General features: G+C 37.2%; 1 protein-coding gene across 6 annotated transcripts in view; it reads left to right on the forward strand.

Moving 5' to 3' along the window:
- Positions 1–19,105, forward strand: part of LOC104592757 (ADP-ribosylation factor GTPase-activating protein AGD3-like) — a 125,825-nt gene that overhangs the window by 105,159 nt on the left and 1,561 nt on the right. For all 6 annotated transcript variants that reach the window (XM_010252229.3, XM_010252231.3, XM_010252230.3 and 3 more), the window contains 8 exons: positions 244–459; positions 1,371–1,496; positions 1,575–1,799; positions 1,975–2,061; positions 2,165–2,467; positions 3,829–3,974; positions 4,104–4,197; positions 17,968–18,464. In XM_010252229.3, the coding sequence (XP_010250531.1) occupies positions 244–459; positions 1,371–1,496; positions 1,575–1,799; positions 1,975–2,061; positions 2,165–2,467; positions 3,829–3,974; positions 4,104–4,197; positions 17,968–18,464 (1,694 nt within the window). The remainder of the gene's footprint in view (positions 1–243; positions 460–1,370; positions 1,497–1,574; positions 1,800–1,974; positions 2,062–2,164; positions 2,468–3,828; positions 3,975–4,103; positions 4,198–17,967; positions 18,465–19,105) is intronic.

Raw genomic sequence — 19,105 nt, forward strand, 5'->3', positions numbered from 1 at the left:
TTTTCAATCCAAATATCTTAGTGAAATATCCCTGAAATTTGTTTCTCTCTCCTAATCATGTAATTATCTTTTCATGATTTTAATGAAATTAAAACCCTAAAGTTTCACCATCTCTGCATGGTGAAATATCCATCGATATCGAAATTGTGAACCATGTTCAGACAACTAAGTGAACTATAGATATACCTTTATTTCTCTTCTATTCCAGGAATAATGACTTCCAGGCTTCTTCTTGTTGTGAAGGTCTTGACATATGTGCAACAGTCAAGGGAAAGGTCAAACTATGAACAGGCAGCTCTTACAGAAAGAATGCAGGAATACAAGAGGCAGATTGATAGGGAAAGTCGAATGTCTTCAAATGGCACACATAGTTCACAAAACGGAGATGGTATACAAACTATAGGTCGAAGTTCACACAAAATGATAGAGGCAGTCATGCAATCTTCTGCTAATGGAAAGGTAGAAAGTCTTGAACCTTTTAAAGCACTATCAATACAAGTTATCTGCAACTGGAATTTGAAGGAGAGGATCACAGTTTCTTTTTAATGAATTCTCTTGCTGTTTGCCTGAATTTATTTTGGCATCACTTCTTTCTTTCTGATTGGACCCTGAGGGGTTTTCATGGGTAATTAGGTATGATAGATTGACTTTTGCTTGTAGCTTGGTTACAGGGTTAGTATTTTGGGTGAGGGTGGCATTTTTGTAAATGTTTTCAGTTGGAAATTTCTTCCCCCATTTCTTTTGTACATTTTTATAATATATAATTTGTAAGTTTTTCTTGGTTGAGTATATAAAAATATGATATGTAAATTTACTGCAATAAGAAATCTTTGGACGAAACCAGGAACATCATATCTTCCTGTCCAATCCAGTTGGATCCCAAGATAGCTCAACTAAGTCACCTAAGGTCTTCTACCATTTCTTTTATACTTAATTTTATAATATATAATGTGGAAGTTATTATTGGTTGAGTATAGAAAAATTTGATATGCAAATTTACTGCATAAAGAATCTTTGGACCAAATTACGGGCATCATATCTTCCTGTCCAATCCAGTTGGATCTCAAGATAGCTCAACTAAGTTACCTAAGGTCTCCCCTCCCCCCTTCCCCCTCTTTTTGGTCATTGATTGATGGGTCATTGAAGTACTTCTACATATCCCTGTGTCCTGATTCTTAGGAAATGGAGAGTTGACACACATTTTACTGTATCCATGTCCATGTCAGTATCTATATCTGGGCATCATAGGTAGGTATCTTCTTTTTCTAATGAAATTTGAGTTACTTTGTTAACAGAAAAAATTGGTTTCTCTGCATCTTCTCCATCTCAAAACTTCTCTTCTATATCTGAAAGAATACATGATGTTATAGGTTCAAACAATTCGACAAGGTTATCTCTCAAAGCGTTCCTCAAACCTAAGGGGTGACTGGAAAAGAAGGTTTTTCGTTCTTGATAGCCGTGGAATGTTGTACTACTATCGCAAGACCAAACCATCTGTAAGCCATTAGCTGGAACCCCCCCCCCCCCATTTAGATTTATTCCTGCCTTTTAAGGTTGACTGATATATTGTTTAGGGAGCTGGCAATCAACTCTCCAGTCAGCGGAATTCCTCTGAACTTGGTTCTGGATTGCTTAGTCGTTGGCTTTCTTCCCATTACCATGGAGGTGTAAATGAAGAGAAGCCCGTGGCCCATCATACTGTGAACCTGTTGACATCAACAATAAAAGTTGATGCAGACCAATCAGATTTGAGATTCTGCTTCAGAATTATTTCTCCGACAAAGACCTATACCTTGCAGGTACAAATTTAGAGGTCAGCAAAGGTGTAAAGTACTTCTGGTTTCTTTTGATTAAGTGCTTCAAGTCACTGTCAAATAAAGCTTCCACCAAATCCTTGTTGCATTGCAAATTGGGGAATTATATTATCTTTTAATGGAAGGTTCCAGTTAAATTTATGTTTTCTTGTGAATATAGGCAGAGAGTACACTGGATCAAATGGACTGGGTTGAAAAGATAACAGGAGTTATTGCTTCGTTGCTGAGTTCCCAGTTAACTGAGCAGGTAAATAATAAGAATTTGTGCATTATTGTCGTTTATTTTTTTTTTATAATTTTTAGTTTCCCTATGTTTGTCATCATAGTTCTGATTTCCATTCATATTTCAGTATCTACCTTCTAGTCCTATGGGTACCAGTGAGAGTAGTTCGTTAGAAAGCTCTGATTTTGATTACTTAGCAATTGATGAATGCACATCTGAGAGGAGCTTAGTTACTGCTAGAAGTTCTCAGCAGCAACGACTTGGTGTGAAAACTGAGAAGCCAATTGATGTGCTAAGAAGAGTATGTGGGAATGATAAATGTGCTGATTGTGGTGCCCCAGATCCAGATTGGGCTTCTTTAAATCTTGGTATTCTTGTCTGCATTGAGTGTTCCGGTGTTCATCGTAACCTTGGTGTACATATATCTAAGGTAAGTTCTAAAAAATTACCATTTGTTACTTTTTTGGTGCCACATGCCTTACTGTCAAGTACAATAAACTGTTGGTGAAGAGGAATAAACTGGTTTTGTTTCAATTTGCATATTTGGTTTTACATACTTGGTTGTTTTTTCTGAATTATGTTCACCATTAACTCAAGGTTTTGGTAATTGTCCAATAAGAACTTATTATAGTTTGTTTATGTTTCCTACTTTAGTTTTGTTGATACTATTATATGCTTTGACAGATTGGTAATTAAGGATGACTCAAAGGTGGTACTAGGGTGGCTGAAGGAACCAGAAACAGTGATTTGGAAGTATAGGGATTTTATGAAAATATTTAAATAGCTAATTAGAGATATAACAATTATTGTTCATTGGAAATGGAGGTCAGCAAATCGGTTGGGTGATTTTTTGCAAAACAGGGGGTGCATAAGTCTGAATTGTTTGTGGCTCAAATGTAATTCTGTTTTTGTAATGGGGGCCGCACCTCACGCTTCAGTTTGAAAGATGTCACTGTAACTCCCTTTTGATATTAATAAAACTTTCATTACTTACCAAAAAAATACTATTATATGCTTTTTTGTCTGTCTGAAGAAGAAATTTTCCATGATGCAATTTTAGGCTTCAGGCACAAGTATCATCATCATCGTAGCCATATTCCAACTCTATAGGGTTGGAATCACGAATCCTGTTTCACCACTCTGTTCCGTTTAATGCATATCCATTGCTAAACTATGGGAACCTAAATCAGTTCTTACTACTTCAATCCATGTCCTTTTTGGTCTACCCTAATCCTTCTAGCCCCTTCAACTTGCAACAAATCATTTTTTCTTACAGATGCTGTTGGTTAGGACACTAACAATTCTTGAAACATTCAGGCTTAGTTTTTCATTAGATTTTGAACAATTCACTTTATCTAGAAGAATGGGACCAACACCAATGCAATCTCCTCAAAGCCTTTTACGCTGAGTTTTTTATGTGGGTTAGGAAACTAAAATTAGATTTGATTTTTTATTAAAGAATATGATCCAACTTTCTAACTTGTATGAGGTACACAATTAGAGAGCTAGAGTAGGACCCAACCTGCTCTGCGTAAAATTTAAATTTTTCTAAATAAAATTTATTTATTCTTTTTTATGAATTGAAGGCTAGCTACGCATTTGATGGAGAAGCTCCCTTGTCTAATGGCTTTGCCTTGATTTATGTATATTAGATATGGGAACTTATGTACTTCACTCTTTTTTCTATTCTCATTTACATTGCTTTAGTGGTTTACCTTTTATGTATGTTTGCAATTCATATTCTTTCCCATGCTCATTTGTGTTTCTTTCATGGTTAACTCTTTGCTGCAGGTAAGATCATTGACACTTGATGTGAAAATCTGGGAGCCTTCTGTTATAGCTTTGTTTCAGTCACTGGGAAATACATTTGCAAACTCAATATGGGAGGAGTTATTGCAATCACAAAGTTCCTTTCAAGCTGATGAGTGCTCTACAGGGTATAGAATACATATCTGGATAATAGCTAAGCAAATATGGTTTCTTCGTTGTAGAATTTGAATAACCTCCTTTAGTTTGTGTATTGTAAGTAATTAACTATATACTGCTGAAATTTGCTATTGGTGCAGTTGCTCCAAATCCGTTGGACACCAACAGCTTCTTATGAACAAGCCTAGCCCTGTTGACCCTATTTCAATAAAAGAGAAATTCATTCATGCAAAGGTATTTGTCTAATAAGTGCTACAGGTCTCATAGCCATTTCAATTTAAAGCTTTTCTCTATCAATCGTTTATAAATGATGCACCATGGTTCACTTGACAAAATGTACTCCTAACATGTTAATTTTGTTTTCAACTGAAGCTAAGGAATTGTCTTGTACTCATTTCTTGTTGCTGATGTTTTAAATCATTATAGTAGTTTATACTTGTGGTATCAGTGAAAGCAACAAAAAAAAAATATTTTCTATATTGGTGAACACATGTTTAAGTTAACTGATTAAAATATAATAATCGAGTACTGCTAATAACTATTTAAAAAAGAAATACAACTTCATTGGTTATGTTTGATGAGCTGCTGAAAGGTTATGAAGATAGAAATATGTTGCTTTAGTATGTAAAAGAGTCTTATGTCCCTTATGATACTTGGATACCCATGCATGTTCAGCATGCCAGTGTTAGACATGGTAGTAGACAATATGACATAGGAAGCTGCATGGATACTCATTCTAAAATATTAAAATTGTATATTTTAACAAATGATTCTATAAAAAATCTATACATGATGAAAATGTCTATAAAATATAAATTTGGTTATATATGTATGCATTGAGAAATGATAGTAGATTAAATAATTAGGCATAAGAGCCTGGATAAGTATATTAAATGTGAAACTAGTACTGTTTTTTTAATTTTTTGATATATAAACTTGTAATGTTATATCCCTGTCTTGGACCTCAAGAAATAAATAGATGTATTTCCGTTTCTGCCTCCATGCTTGAGACAATATCCAATATCTGGGGATCGTAGCAGATCCTTTCTTGTTTAAGCAGGTTGGATTTGTTGAAGGGCAGCTAGAAGTAAGCAATGAAATTCTCCTTTCCCCTTGTATACATAGTATTCAAGGGGTCATTACCTTTTAGCGGAGATAAGAATAAACTATGACTGGTAGGAGCGGTTGCACTCTGGGTGGAGCACATGTTGAAACATATTAACATGGAAATGCACACACATGGAGACTTGCAAACATGTGTATGCTATTCTACTATCCAAGTTTTTATGTGAAAATAGAAACAGTGGCAGGTATGGCAGAGCAAGAAATGCCATTGAATATGCAAGGTGGAATTCAGATTTGGTTTAACCTACATGTTTTCTACAACTTGTAGTCTGTAGAAGACAAGTTATATTAAAGAAGTTCCTTGTGAATCAAAAGGTAAAACAATAATTGTCTTAAGAATTTTACATGAATTTTTCAAAATGCAATTAGCATAGATAGGTGAAGCTTAAGGCCTATGATGAATTTTACAAGAAGGTGGGTACAAAAAAGGGTGAAAAAGATTTATACAACCTTGCAAGGATGAGGAAGAAGGGTAAAAATATGAGTGAAGATCAAAGAATTTAATAAAGAATGAAATGATTAAGTTGCAAGTTGGAAATAGTGAAAATGTAAGGTTTGGGGAAGATCATTGGTGTGGAACTGGAAAGCTTGGGGATGTTCTATAACATGGCTGCTTTTGTTTTCATTTGTTTTTGAAATTGTCACATCAGCAAAATAGAAAAACATGTTCTTGAACTCTGTTTTTGTTTCCAAAGGGAAACACAAGTTGGTTTTGTTTCAAAAAACAATACATGTTTTTGGAACCAACAAAATAATGGTTAATTGGTAGCTTCCATTTTCTATTCTTCCTATGCAGCATTGACTTAGAGATGGGTTTAGTGCCAAGTGTTGCAATCTTTTGGAGAATTACATCCTTTGCTATAATTTCGGGTATTGGGAAGGATACATGAAATATGTAGAGACATTTCTTTGTGCATTTCAGATTGGGTTTTGGTCCTTGAACAAATTATGGACTTGAATCAGATGGACATCAAAATTCCACAGGATGACATTGTGAGAATTGATATCCTGTTTTTTACATTTTTTATCAGATGTTATTGGGCTAGGTATATGTTATTTGTTTATTTATGTTGCTATTGGTGCATCATCATGTCTTTCTAATCCTTTATGTAGTAGTTGATTCCTTTTTCTGCAAAGGTCATGTAAATTACTAGTTATTTATCAAAAATTGAAGAAATTAAGAAAATCACTATTTATTGTGGGATTAATATTATAAGCTTTACAATGATACCATGGGGGGAACCATCATTTGAATCTTGGTCCTATTTAAACAGACTAATTTTGAGGCATATCAACAAATGTTCTTTTACAATTAGCCCATTTTATTAATCAAGCTTATGCTCCTACTGAATATGTAGTTACTATATCCCTGCAGTAACATGAAAGAATACCAAACTGTCCTTGATTGTTACAGTGCCATAGTTTAGAGAATATGACTAAAAGCCTTACCTAAATTCATATTGTACATAAATAGATAACAATGCAAGAAGATGAAGGCAGACGAAGAGAGGAAAACCCTTAGAAAGATGAAGACAGGGATAGCTCTTAGATGGCATTTTGCTAGAAGTGTGGAAATGTTTGGGTGAACAGGCTTATTATGGATGATTTAGTTTATTTTATTCAATCATTGAAACAAAGAACAAAGGAGATATACAAAGTTGTACTTATTGTCAGGGGATTAAGGTTAGGAACTATACAATGAAACTGTAGGGGGAAACCATAATTTGAATCTTGTCCCTGTTGAGAAAGCCTAATTTTGAGGGTCCTTTTTGTAAGTTCTTTTCTACTCCGGATTCATGTAGCTGACCCTATAGAGTTTGGACAAGGATTAGATGATGATGATGATGATGATGATGACCTATGCCCTATTCAATCTTTAACTACTTGTAGAAGAAATGAAGGAGCCCCAAATTATCCTTTATTATGTTACATGGCCATATTTTAGAGAATATGACTGAAAGTAAAAACAACATGGCTATTAACATCCTTCTGATAACCTTTCTTGTCCATCCTTCGGTCCACAAAGGAAAGTGACAAGATCCTTTGGAGATGCATGGGAGCATCTATTTTATGGACTATTTAAGAATCTTCTCCAACAAAAATGCAGACTCCAGCAACATTAACTGAGCATATTTGTAGAGTGGTTTACTGGTTTCAAATATTTGATAAATTCTCATTGTTTACCATGAATGACTAGAAGAAATAAGGGAGCTATTGATTGGTTCCCTCCACCAACTGATTAAGTATAGATGTACTTTGATGGGCTTAGTCTTGGCGTTCTAGGGAATTCAGGAATTGGTAGAGCCTTAACAAACCATAGAGTTTATTCCGGCCATATTGGGCTAGGAAACTCCACACAGGCTGAACTCTTCTCAGTCACTGACATCTTAAGAGCTTGGACCAAGGTAGCAAGGTTCAAAACCTGTATCGAAGACCGCCTTTTTTTTTAGTTCTTTTCCCTTTCAAACTGGTTCAGAGGGGTTGGTTTAAGGCCCGTCTAACCCCTAAACACCGAGTATAGGGGTGTGTAGCAATATTTTGATCCTTGCAATGTAGCACAGTCCTCAAGAGAGAAAGAAAGAATAAGAGTGGAGTGGAAACCCCCAGAAGTCAACAAAGTAAAATTGAATTTTGATGGGAGCTCCTTTGGTAACCTGGGTATGATAGGATAGAAGGGATAATCAGAACTTCTGAGAGTAGGATTTTGTCTTTATTTTCAGGGCTAACTAGAGAATGACCCCATACTAAGTACGGGGCTAGTATTTTTTGATAATTTTTATTTTGTTTAAGCAAAAAATGTCTTAACTTTTTATTATTTCTGTATTTTTTAAAGATTATTTGTATTGTAATATTATTTTTAATTAGTAATGATGATGATTATTTTCTTATATTCTTATTAATAATCAGTATTTAATTACTGAGTATTGTTGTTATAATAGATTTTCTATTTACACTAAATTCTGGTAATTTACATAACTTTAATGCACAATCAGTTTTTGAACCGTAGGGCTCTTAATTAAAATTTGTTTGTGACTGAAAGTAACCACTTTGACAGTTTCTTAGGAGTGGATGAGCCCACTTCTAGGATGTTGTTTAATTAAATTTTATGGATAAACATGTGTTAAGCTAATAAATAATTGTCTATTGAGAATGTTTAGGAGTGAAACTACCCACTTTTTGAATCCTATTTCTTGAATTAATAGGATGCCACTTGTCTGAAAGGAGAGGACTCTAGCCTGACAACCTTCCTTCAATATATATATATATATATATATATATATATATATATATATTGGTTTGGGAAGCTCATTCAGATGGCTTTGTTGCAAGGCCTTTGATTAGCAAAGCAACTGGGCAGGTGTAGGTGGCAGGGGATCCAAAAGTAATTATTTCATGGGAAAATTATAATAGACATACCCCCATGGACTCTCAAACATGTTTAAAGGGAAGTGGAAAGGATTGCAAAAGACATAAATGCTGAATTCATAGTTTTCAAGGCGCCAAGGCGAACCTAAGCGACAGGGGAGCGCTTAGTTGCCTAGTCGCCTAGGCGGGTGCCTAGGCGTCGCTTAATGTCTAAAAAAAATAAAATAAAAAGGGGATGAACCCCTATTTTTGCCATTGAAATAGAATTATCAGAAGGGCAGAGCCCCTATCTTTCTTCCAGAAAAGATAGAAGACGAAGGGCAGAACCCCATGTTTTTTGTTCCAGAAGTAGAAGACGAAGAGAAAAAGAGGAGGAAAGAAGGGGCGGAGCCCCTGTTTTTGTTCCAAAAAAAGAAGGGGTGAAGCCCCTGTTTTTGCTCAGAAAAAAAAGAAAAATAAGGGGCGGAGCCCCTGTTTTTTGTTCCAGAAGAAGAAGAAGAAGAAAAGCATACCTCGTATCAGTGTATGTGATTGATTTCCCTTTCTTGTTCAGAGACACCTTGAAGAGGATCTCTCTCGAACTCTCTTCAAATATCATATCTCTCAATTAAGAAGATAAGGAATTAATAAAAAACTTACTATAACATGAAAAATAAAAAAAAATGATTCGGTGCATCATGTCTATGCTTATATTATGGACTTATAATATAAAAGAATATTAAATATGCAAAACTTAACACAGGTTATATATAATCATATATAACCATATGGTGTTTGGGCGAGGCGAGACCCAAAAAGCGCCTACACACCTAGGCGTCGCCTTGACAACTATGGCTGAATTCAAGTGGGTAAGGAGTGCAAATGGGTTAGCTGATTCTCTTGCCAAACAAGGGGTTATGAGGTAACAACTGTTTTGGGCTTCTATGTAAACTTGATTTTTTTTTGGTATTCCTATGTAAACTTGATTTTGATTGTTGGGGATGACATTCCTATCATCAAGTTGTACTATCCTTATCTATAACCAAATATAATAAATTCATTTTTTCTGCTAATATAAAAAAGGTTTAAAATATCAGTGACTGTGGAAATGTTGGTTGTCCAAATATGGGAAACATGTCGAAAATATCATATGGAAACATTGTAAAAATTATAGACATGGTGGAAACATTGTAAAATATGCAAAAATATAGAATGATATTTTATGAGATGATAAAGAAGCATAGGCACACCTTTTTACATTATTTTGTTCTAAATTCTTAAAGAAAACTAATAAACTAAGGTTGTTGACAAGAGAATATGTTTTAAAGTTGTCCAACAAACGTTAGGATTAAAAAGTACATGATAGAATGAGTTAAAGCAAAATTTAAACTTACAGAAAATGCAAATGGTTCTAAAAGATCAATCAAATAATCTATTAGACAAACAAAAATTAAGTTTTAATTTGATGTTTGAAATGAATATCGAGCTGGCTCAAAGTGGTAATCTTGTTAGGCATGCAATAACATTGCTACTCTACATATCTAGAATATTGTGACCAACTTATGTTATAATACCATCTCTTGTACTCCACATAGTGCTGGTAGTGTTCATTGGGGAATATGTCAATTCCAATAAAATTTCATATTGTTACCCATGGAAATGGAAATATGTCATGGAAACTATCTTTTGTACTCCACATAATGCTGGTAGTGTTCACTGAGTATATCGATTCCAGTAAGATTTCATGTCACACTACCCATGGAAATGGAAATACATCATGAAAATCGTAGGAAATTTAGGGACATTTAAACCATGCTTGTCACACTCATGCATGGCTTAAGGTTGGGGTGCTCTATGGGGAAGATTTGGGGTGGAAGAAGGTCAAAGAAGTTAAGGCAGGTTTGACAAAGGAGAACGGAGGTATCAGTGGAACTTCTCTAACGCTGAAAAATGTAAGGATTTCCAACACTGGCCAGTTGGTACATGTGACCAAAGTTTTCTCCCGGCTGAAAGAGGGGCTCTTTGGGGCTGGTCCTTGCAGTAAATATAAGAGAAAGTGTAAAAGGAAGACTTTAGTCAAAGCAAGACAAAACAAGGAAATACAGGAAGATCTACCACTAGTCAAAGATCAAGATTTGAAGAAGGGTGTTATGAATGATAAGAGGCAATCAGATTTGGCAGATGTTGACCTTGGTAATGTGAGCTTAGATCGCTTCTTCAAACTGGTGCTGTTGATGGTCTTCTATGCACATGACTAAACTGTCTTAATCCACCTTCTCTTATTTTATAACCTATTGAGGCTACTCCTAGGTTCCTACGGATGACTTCATTCCTGATCCCATTCCTTCTAGTTTTTCTAGTCATCCATCTTAGCATTCGCATTTCTATCACTCATTTTCTGGACATGTTCCTTCACTGCCCAACACTCTGCTCCATACAACATAGCTGACATCACAACCATTTTATAGAATTTTCCTCCTAGTCTAAGTGGTATTTGCCTATCACATGATAATAAAAAATGCTGTGGGTTCTTTATTTTTGAAGACTTTTGGACTAGAGATAGAGTAGCTTTGAAGATTATATAGATGGGTAATTGATGGGCAAATTGACTTGGTTGTTCTATGAAAAGTTTTACAGTCTTATTGAAACCCAGAGTGAAAGCAGTTGACATAGTAAGGAGAGAGGAGATATTTAGTAATCCAAAGGTCTAATAGAAAAGGAAGATTTCTAGAGTTAACTGAGTTATTTGGGAAAGGATTTAAATAATTTGTATCCCAAAAGGAAAAGGTGCCAGAGGGTAGGTTCTAGTTGCAGAAGTGATTCAGGAATATCTTTATTTTGCTGATAAGGAGCAACATAAAGGAAAGAGATGGGAGAGGGAAGAGAAGGGTTTGAAGGAGTTGCAGGTGGGGCAACTGTGATAGGTGAAGGAAATTGTTTCTAGCCTACAAATTCCATGGAGGTTAGGAAGATTATACAGTGAACCCTTTAGTTGGTGCACTTCAATAGGTCAGATTGTGCTGAAAATCTACAGTATTTTAATACTGCAAGTGTACTTTAATGTCACCATGATGTGGACAGAAGGACAAGTTACATGCAGTACCTCAAGTATACAGCAATAAGCACAAGAAATACCAAGCTGAAAACAACAAAATAAGTTGGATTTTTAGGGATTTCAGACCTGAACCTGAAGTAAAACTCCTCCTGGAACATTTCCGCTACACTAATAATGGCAGCAAGCTGGCTTCCCGCACGGACACGCAGCGATGGAGGGATTGGAAGGTGCCAAAATGGGTCGACTCCTCAAAACCCAAGCTCCCAATGCTTGAAAACCCTAGCTGGGGCTGAGTTACAGCTCAAACAAGAGAGAAAGAACCAAAAAGAGCACTACAGAAACAACCCCCTTCTCTTTTATAAGACTCACTGGCTTGCTGGACAAGCTAGTTAAAATATTTACACATAAGCCCCCAGAATGTTTCCCTCTCACCGACAACTCCTTAAGAATAAAACTAACTTCAAATGAACCCCTAAAAGATAAGTTTTGTTACAAAAAGACCCAAGAGACAAAAACCCAACTGCCCCTGACCAAAAATCTGTCTTATAAAATGACGAAAATACCCCTGGTTCCAAACTATCAACAAAACTACCCAAAAACAACAATTGGGATCCTACTACAAAAATGCAAAACAGAATACATACACACATTTCTTCTTTTTTTCTTTTTTTTTCTCTTTTTTTTTTTCTTTTTTTCTTTTTTATCTTTTTTTTCTTTTTTTCTTTTTTTCTTTTTTTTTCTTACCTCATCATTCCTACCGGGTTAAAAAGAGCCCGACCCCATGCAAGCAACAATTTTAGCAGCCTTGCGCATGTTTCCATCTAGCTTCATAAACTCCTCTTCACTAATCCAAGAGTTCTCAATTGATGGTTTCCCTTTCCACTTGACCAAGAACCTAAAATAGGCCCCATTTCGAGTGTTGGTGACTCGAACATCTTCTACACCCTCTACTTGTTCAAACTCATTAGAACTATTGGTCCTTTGTGCTTGTCCTCACCCATCCTTTGTTACTGGTTCTAGGTTCCCATGGTAATCAAAGAGGTCCGCTACATTAAAAATGGGTGAAATGGACAAATCAATTGGTAGCTCAATTTCATATGCATTGTCACCAAACCGTCTCAGCACTTGACATGGACCAATCTTTTTCTGCTTCAACTTATGGTAAGTCCCAACAGGAAACCTCTCAAGCCGCAAATAAACCATGACTAAATCGCCTTCATGAAACTCTTTCATCCAACGATGCTTATCCTTAGCTTCTTTATACCTTTGATTGCTTTCTTTCAGCTTCTATCGTACATTCTCTTGAATCTCTCGAATGGATTCAGCTAAAGCTTCGGCATCATCACTCACTCGCCGCAATCCTGTTACAGGAGCTAGATCAACAACACTTTTAGGTGACCGACCGTACACAACCTCAAAAGGAGTCTTCCCTATAGACCTATTAATTGAATCGTTGAAGGCAAATTCAGCTTGTGGTAGGATAAGATCCCATTGCTTTAAGTAGTCTCCAACTAGGCTCCTCAACAAGTTGCCTAGGCTTCGGTTAACCATTTCAGTTTGTCCATTTGTTTGTGGGTGAAATGTACTGCTATATTGTAGGGTAGTACCCATACGCTTCCATAAAGCTCTCCATAAGTGGCTAAGGAATCTTGTGTCACGATCTGATGTGATAGAACTTGGCAATCCATGCAACCGAACAACTTCTTTGAAAAACAAGTTAGCTACATGAGAAGCATCATAAGTCTTTTGGCAACCAATAAAGTGGGTCATTTTAGAGAAACGATCAACTACAACAAAAATAGAGTCATTACCCCTAGCTGTTCTTGGCAACCCCAACACAAAATCCATAGTAATATCAGTCCATGGTGCTTTTGGTATGGGTAAGGGAAGATACAAACCTGTATTTTGATGCTGCCCCTTAGATGTTTGGCACTTGTGACATCTATCAACATAATATAACACATCCTTTTGTAGCCTTGGCCAAAAGTATCGTTTGGAGATCATTTCAAGTGTCCTCATGCGACCAAAATGTCCCTTGCAATGCAAATCAGCAATGAGTAATGCCCTCAAGGATCCTGATGGAATACACAACCTATTGCCCGTGAATAAGTAACCATCGTTCCACACAAACTTGGCGTGAATATCCTTGTTGCCTGCTGTATAGCTTCTACAAATAGGGCCAAAATAAGGGTCATCTTGGTATTGGTCTTTGATGGAGCTGAATCCCACAACATTATAGACATTGTTGACACCAAGTGAACTCTCCTACTAAGAGCATCAGCTACCTAGTTTTGCTGTCCAGCCTTATGCTTCAAAACAAAATTATATTCTTGTAGAAAGTCAACCCATTTAGCATGTCTTCCCCTTATCTTCTGTTGGGAGTTAAGGTGTTTCAATGCTTCATGGTCTGAATACAACACAAACTCCCGTTGGATAAGATAATGCCTCCAAAACTTCAACGCTTGCACAATGGCATAAAACTCAACATCATAAGTGGAATACCTCCTTCTAGCATCATTGAGTTTCTCACTAAAGTAAGCAATTGGACGGCCTTATTGGCTAAGGAAAGCTCCAATCCCAATATGGGATGCATCACATTCAATTTCAAAGAGCTTGTTAAAATCAGGTAAAGCCAATACCGGAGCCTTCGTCATCCTCACCTTTAGCTCTTGGAAGCTTTTCTCAGCTGCAAGAGTCCAAGTAAACTCACCTCCTTTCAAGCATTCGATAATGAGTGCCACAATAGTGCTGAAATTCTTTATAAACTGACGATAAAATGTTGCTAGCCCATGGAAACTATGAATTTCATTTGAGGTCTTTGGTGTTGGCCACTCTTGAATAGCTTGAACTTTTTTTTTATCCACCTCAATCCCCTTGACTGAAACAACATACCCCCAAAACACCAACCGATCTGTCATAAAATTACACTTCTTCAAATTTATATATAGCTGATTTTGTCTCAAGACTTCTAGGATTGCTCTCAAGTGTTCTAAGTGGCTGTCATGATCTTTGTTGTGGATGAGTATGTCATCAAAATAAACTACCACAAACTTCCCCCTGAATGGCCTTAAAACTTGGCTCATGAACCTCATAAAGGTGCTAGGAGCATTAGACAATCCAAATGGCATAACCAGCCATTCATAAAGACCTTCCTTAGTCTTGAATGCAGTCTTCCACTCATCCCCCTCTCGGATACGAATTTGATGGTATCCACTCTTCAGATCTATCTTTGAAAAGACTTGTGAACCAGCCAATGTGTCTAACATGTCATCAAGGCGGGGTATGGGAAACCTGTATTTAACTGTAATCTTGTTAATGGCACGACTGTCAACACACATACGCCAACTACCATCTTTCTTTGGTGTGAGCAAAGCTGGTACAGCACATGGGCTTAAGCTCTCACGGATCAGCCCCTTCTTCAACAACTCTGTTACTTGTCTTTGGAGCTCCTCATGCTCCTTAGGGCTCATTCTATAGTGGAGTAGGTTAGGCAATGCTGCTCCCGGCATTAAATCTATATGATGTTGTACATCTCTTAGGGGAGGAAGGCCATTGGGTAGTTCTTCAGGCATCACATCAGCATACTCATGAAGTAGCTTCTTCACCAACTCTGGAACAGATGTTTCTTTGCTAACTTCTTTTGTAACCAGCACGTAAACAACATCCAAATTCCCATCTTCTTGAGCCAATTTATTTGAGGTGAAGAGAGTAGTGGTTGGCTTTGTTTCCTTCTTTGGAAATGAATCAAGTTGCATTGGTTTAAGAGTTATCTTCTTATTGTCTTTCACAAAGTTGTATGTGTTCTTGTCCCCATAATGAATGGTCTTGCGATCATATTGCCATGGGCGACCCAAGAGAATATGGCATGCATCCATTGGGACAACATCACACCATACCGATTCTTCAAATGTATTACCAATAGAAAAATTAACTAGGCATTTAGAAGAAACTCTTACCTCATTTCCTTTGTTGAACCACAGAATACGATATGGTCGGGGGTGTTGAACAATCTTGAGCTGTAATTTATCCACCATCTCTTGAGAAACAAGATTCTCACTACTCCCACTGTCAATAATCAGGTTACACAACTTCCCACCCGCTGTACAACGTGTTCTAAAGATATTCTTTCTCAACCAGTCCCCCGGTAGTGGTTCTTGAGGTGCAACCATAGAGTGTCGTATCACTAGAGCTTCACCCTCAATATCCCCATCCAAGTTTTCTTCCTCTAAAGCATTAGCTTCAGTAGTTTCAGCCACTTGCTCATCCTTAACATGGCCCATATCACCTTGTTGTTCATCAGTGACTTCATCAACCAAATGTGTTTGCCCTTCAATCCTTCTCTTAGGGCATTCATTTGAACGATGTCCCAACTCCATACACCTGAAACATCTAATAGTAGGCTGCCCTTGACTGCTCTTTGTCGCATTTGAAGTCCCTTGGACTGTAGGTCGTGTTTGGTTGATCACACGACCCCTACCAGCCCCAACACTTCGACCTATTGATGAAGCTTGGAGAGCACTTAGCCTCTGCCCTAAGCTCCGACTCGGTTGAGCTTCAACCTTTAGAGCTAGCTGATATGCATCCTTTACCTTATACGGGCAATGTAGGCTGACTTGATCTTGTTTTGGCAACCTCAAACCATTGATATATCTACTAACTTTTTGTTGTTCAGTTTCTGACATATTACTCTGAAGAGTTAATCTATTAAACTCTTTTGTGTACTCCTTCACACTCTTTTCCCATTGCCTTAAATTCTGCACCCTTTGGTAAAGAGTTTGCTCATAGTCTAGTGGTAAAAATTGGGCTTTGAGCTTCCCTTTCATTCTTCCCCAAGAACTAACCTTTCTTTTCCCCATCCTTTCTCTGTCCCTTTGGTAATTTTTCCACCAATCTAAGGCTGTCCCACGCATCTTGGCAGTCACAAGCTTCACTTTTCTTTCTTCATTCATTTCTTTCCAATCAAAATAATTTTCAATATTGTCCAACCAGTCTAGAAGCTCTTTAGGTTCCAATTCACCATCAAACTTGGAAATATGAAGTTGAACACCATGACCTTGATTGGATTGTAAAACTTGCACTATTTGGTCTTCCCACCGCTGGTTGTTATTCCTTCCATGCTGATCACCTTCAGGTTGCTCAATGTCTTCACTTGATTCTTCACTAATAATGTCAGTGAGTTGATCATCAACTCTAGGAGCTTGTCTTCTTCTTCTTAGCCCCAAATCATTCGCTACGTCACCATACCTAGCAGCATTTTGAGCTACAAGTTGAGCAAGATGTTTAATCTGTTCTTGCACTCCTCTTATAGCCTCTTGGAAAACCTCTACAGTGACATGTTGTAGTCTTCTACCACCCCTTGCAGCCATGATAATATAGAAAACACAAGAAGGAGATGAACTTTGAAACAAAGCCAAGGAAAGAACTTCCTCTGATACCACTTAATGTGGACAGAAGGACAAGTTACATGTAGTACCTCAAGTATACAGCAATAAGCACAAGAAATACCAAGCTGAAAACAACAAAATAAGTTGGAATTTTAGGGATTTCAGACCTGAACCTAAAGTAAAACTCCTCATGGAACAGTTCCGCTACAGTAACAATGGCAGCATGCTGGCCTCCCGTGCGAACACGCAGCGATGGAGGGATTGGAAGGTGCCAAAATGGGTCGACTCCTCAAAACCCAAGCTCCCAATGCTTGAAAACCCTAGCTGGGGCTGAGCTACAGCTCAAACAAGAGAGAAAGAACCAAAAAGACCCCTACAGAAACAGCCCCCTTCTCTTTTATAAGACTCACTGGCTTGTTGGACAAGCTAGTTAAAATATTTACACATAAGCCCCCAGAATGTTTCCCTCTCACCAACAACTCCTAAAGAATAAAACTAACTTCAAATGAACCCCTAAAAGATAACTTTTGTTACAAAAAGATCCAAGAGACCAAAACCCAACAGAAATGCACCCAACTGCCCCTGACCAAAAATCTGGCTTATAAAATGACGAAAATACCCCTGGTCCCAAACTATCAACAAAGCTACCCAAAAACAACAATTTGGGATCCTACTACAAGAATGCAAAACAGAATACATACACACATTTCTTTTTTTTTTCTTGCCTCATCACACCAAATTTCAGCCAAATCAAACAAGGTTTGACTGGCCAACCAGTCCTTTCTTGGTCTGCAGTGCATTCTGAAAGTTGCCATCTGATGTCTTGCCTTCCATTTCTTTCTTTGCTTCCATGTTTGCATCACCTTCATTTCACCTAGAATCACTTAGTTACTTTGACAACTATGGGGTGAGGAATGTAGCAATGGTAGCTACACCCCAAAGATCCAGGCCCCAGGATAAACAAACAAACAGATCCGCTTTGCTAGCTGCTCTTATGTGTGTTGCTTGTTTGGAAATGTTTGCTTAGTCAGGTTTCTCTATCTTTGATTGGCTACTCAGGAGCATTGAATTGAAGTTTTCCTTTCACATCTGCAGTATGCAGAAAAGCTTTTTGTTCGCAAGGCCACAAATGATCTAGATCTCCTTTCAGTGGCCCAGCAAATGTGGGACAGTGTCCGTACCAATGACAAAAAAGCAGTATATCATTACATTGTTAACTCTGAGACAGATGTCAATGCTGTGCATGGGCAAACATCTTTTAGCACATCTTTGACTCAGGAAAAAACAATGTTGTTGCAAGAGCAGTCAAATCTTGAGTGCAACTCTAGCTGCTTAGAGGAGGATTCTTTGGACAAGGACTTTACAGAGAGCTCTATGAAATCAGTAGATGCAAGCCAGGACAGGAATGTAGAAGAGTGTTTTGATGGTTGTTCCTTGCTTCACCTTGCTTGTCAAACTGCAGACATAGGCATGATAGAGCTCCTCTTCCAGTATGGGGCAAACATAAATGCTCCAGATTCAAGAGGCCAGACACCACTTCATCATTGTATTCTTGGAGGCAGAAATGCAATTGCAAAGTTGCTTCTTTCAAGGTGATTCTTATTATCTTTACCCCTATTGCTCTGTTTTTTTTTTTTTTCTTCATGGTGATTTACTTCATCTCTGTGGGTTATATTCTCCTAATATTTAAAAGCAATCTTTCTTTTTCATTTGTTTGTTTCACATCATAAATATCTTAGAATTCTCAACAAGTATTATAGGCTTTTGTGATATTACTAGCAATTTCGTCTGATCTTTATTTAGAGCTTACTAGAGTCATCATGTCCCAATCTTGTTCTTCTGTCACCGCACTATGTAAGACTAGGCTAATTTTTTGTCACTCTGGGTTTGTGTTGATTATTGCCTATTGCTCTACTTTTATTGCTTAAAATTACAGTATGGATGATGTGAACATTCTTGTTATTGCTGTCACCATTACCATAGAGGTATTTTCTATCATTAATATGGAGGTAAAACATGGCTCTTGATAGAACATAATGGCAGGACAGGACTCGTTTAGCTAAAACCAAATAGTTGAATTTGGCATTAATGCTGATTTGAGTTGAGATGGGCATTATTAATATTGGAGGTACTTTCATAGCTCTTGATAGAACATAGCATTCTTCCTTTGTAATCTGTCTCTTTATTTTGACATGTTCAAATCATGAAGCCTAGTCAACAATCAAAAAAAATT

The sequence above is a fragment of the Nelumbo nucifera genome, chromosome 3, assembly GCF_055504915.1.
Source record: "Nelumbo nucifera cultivar China Antique chromosome 3, China Antique-T2T, whole genome shotgun sequence".
Classification (NCBI taxonomy): domain Eukaryota; kingdom Viridiplantae; phylum Streptophyta; class Magnoliopsida; order Proteales; family Nelumbonaceae; genus Nelumbo; species Nelumbo nucifera.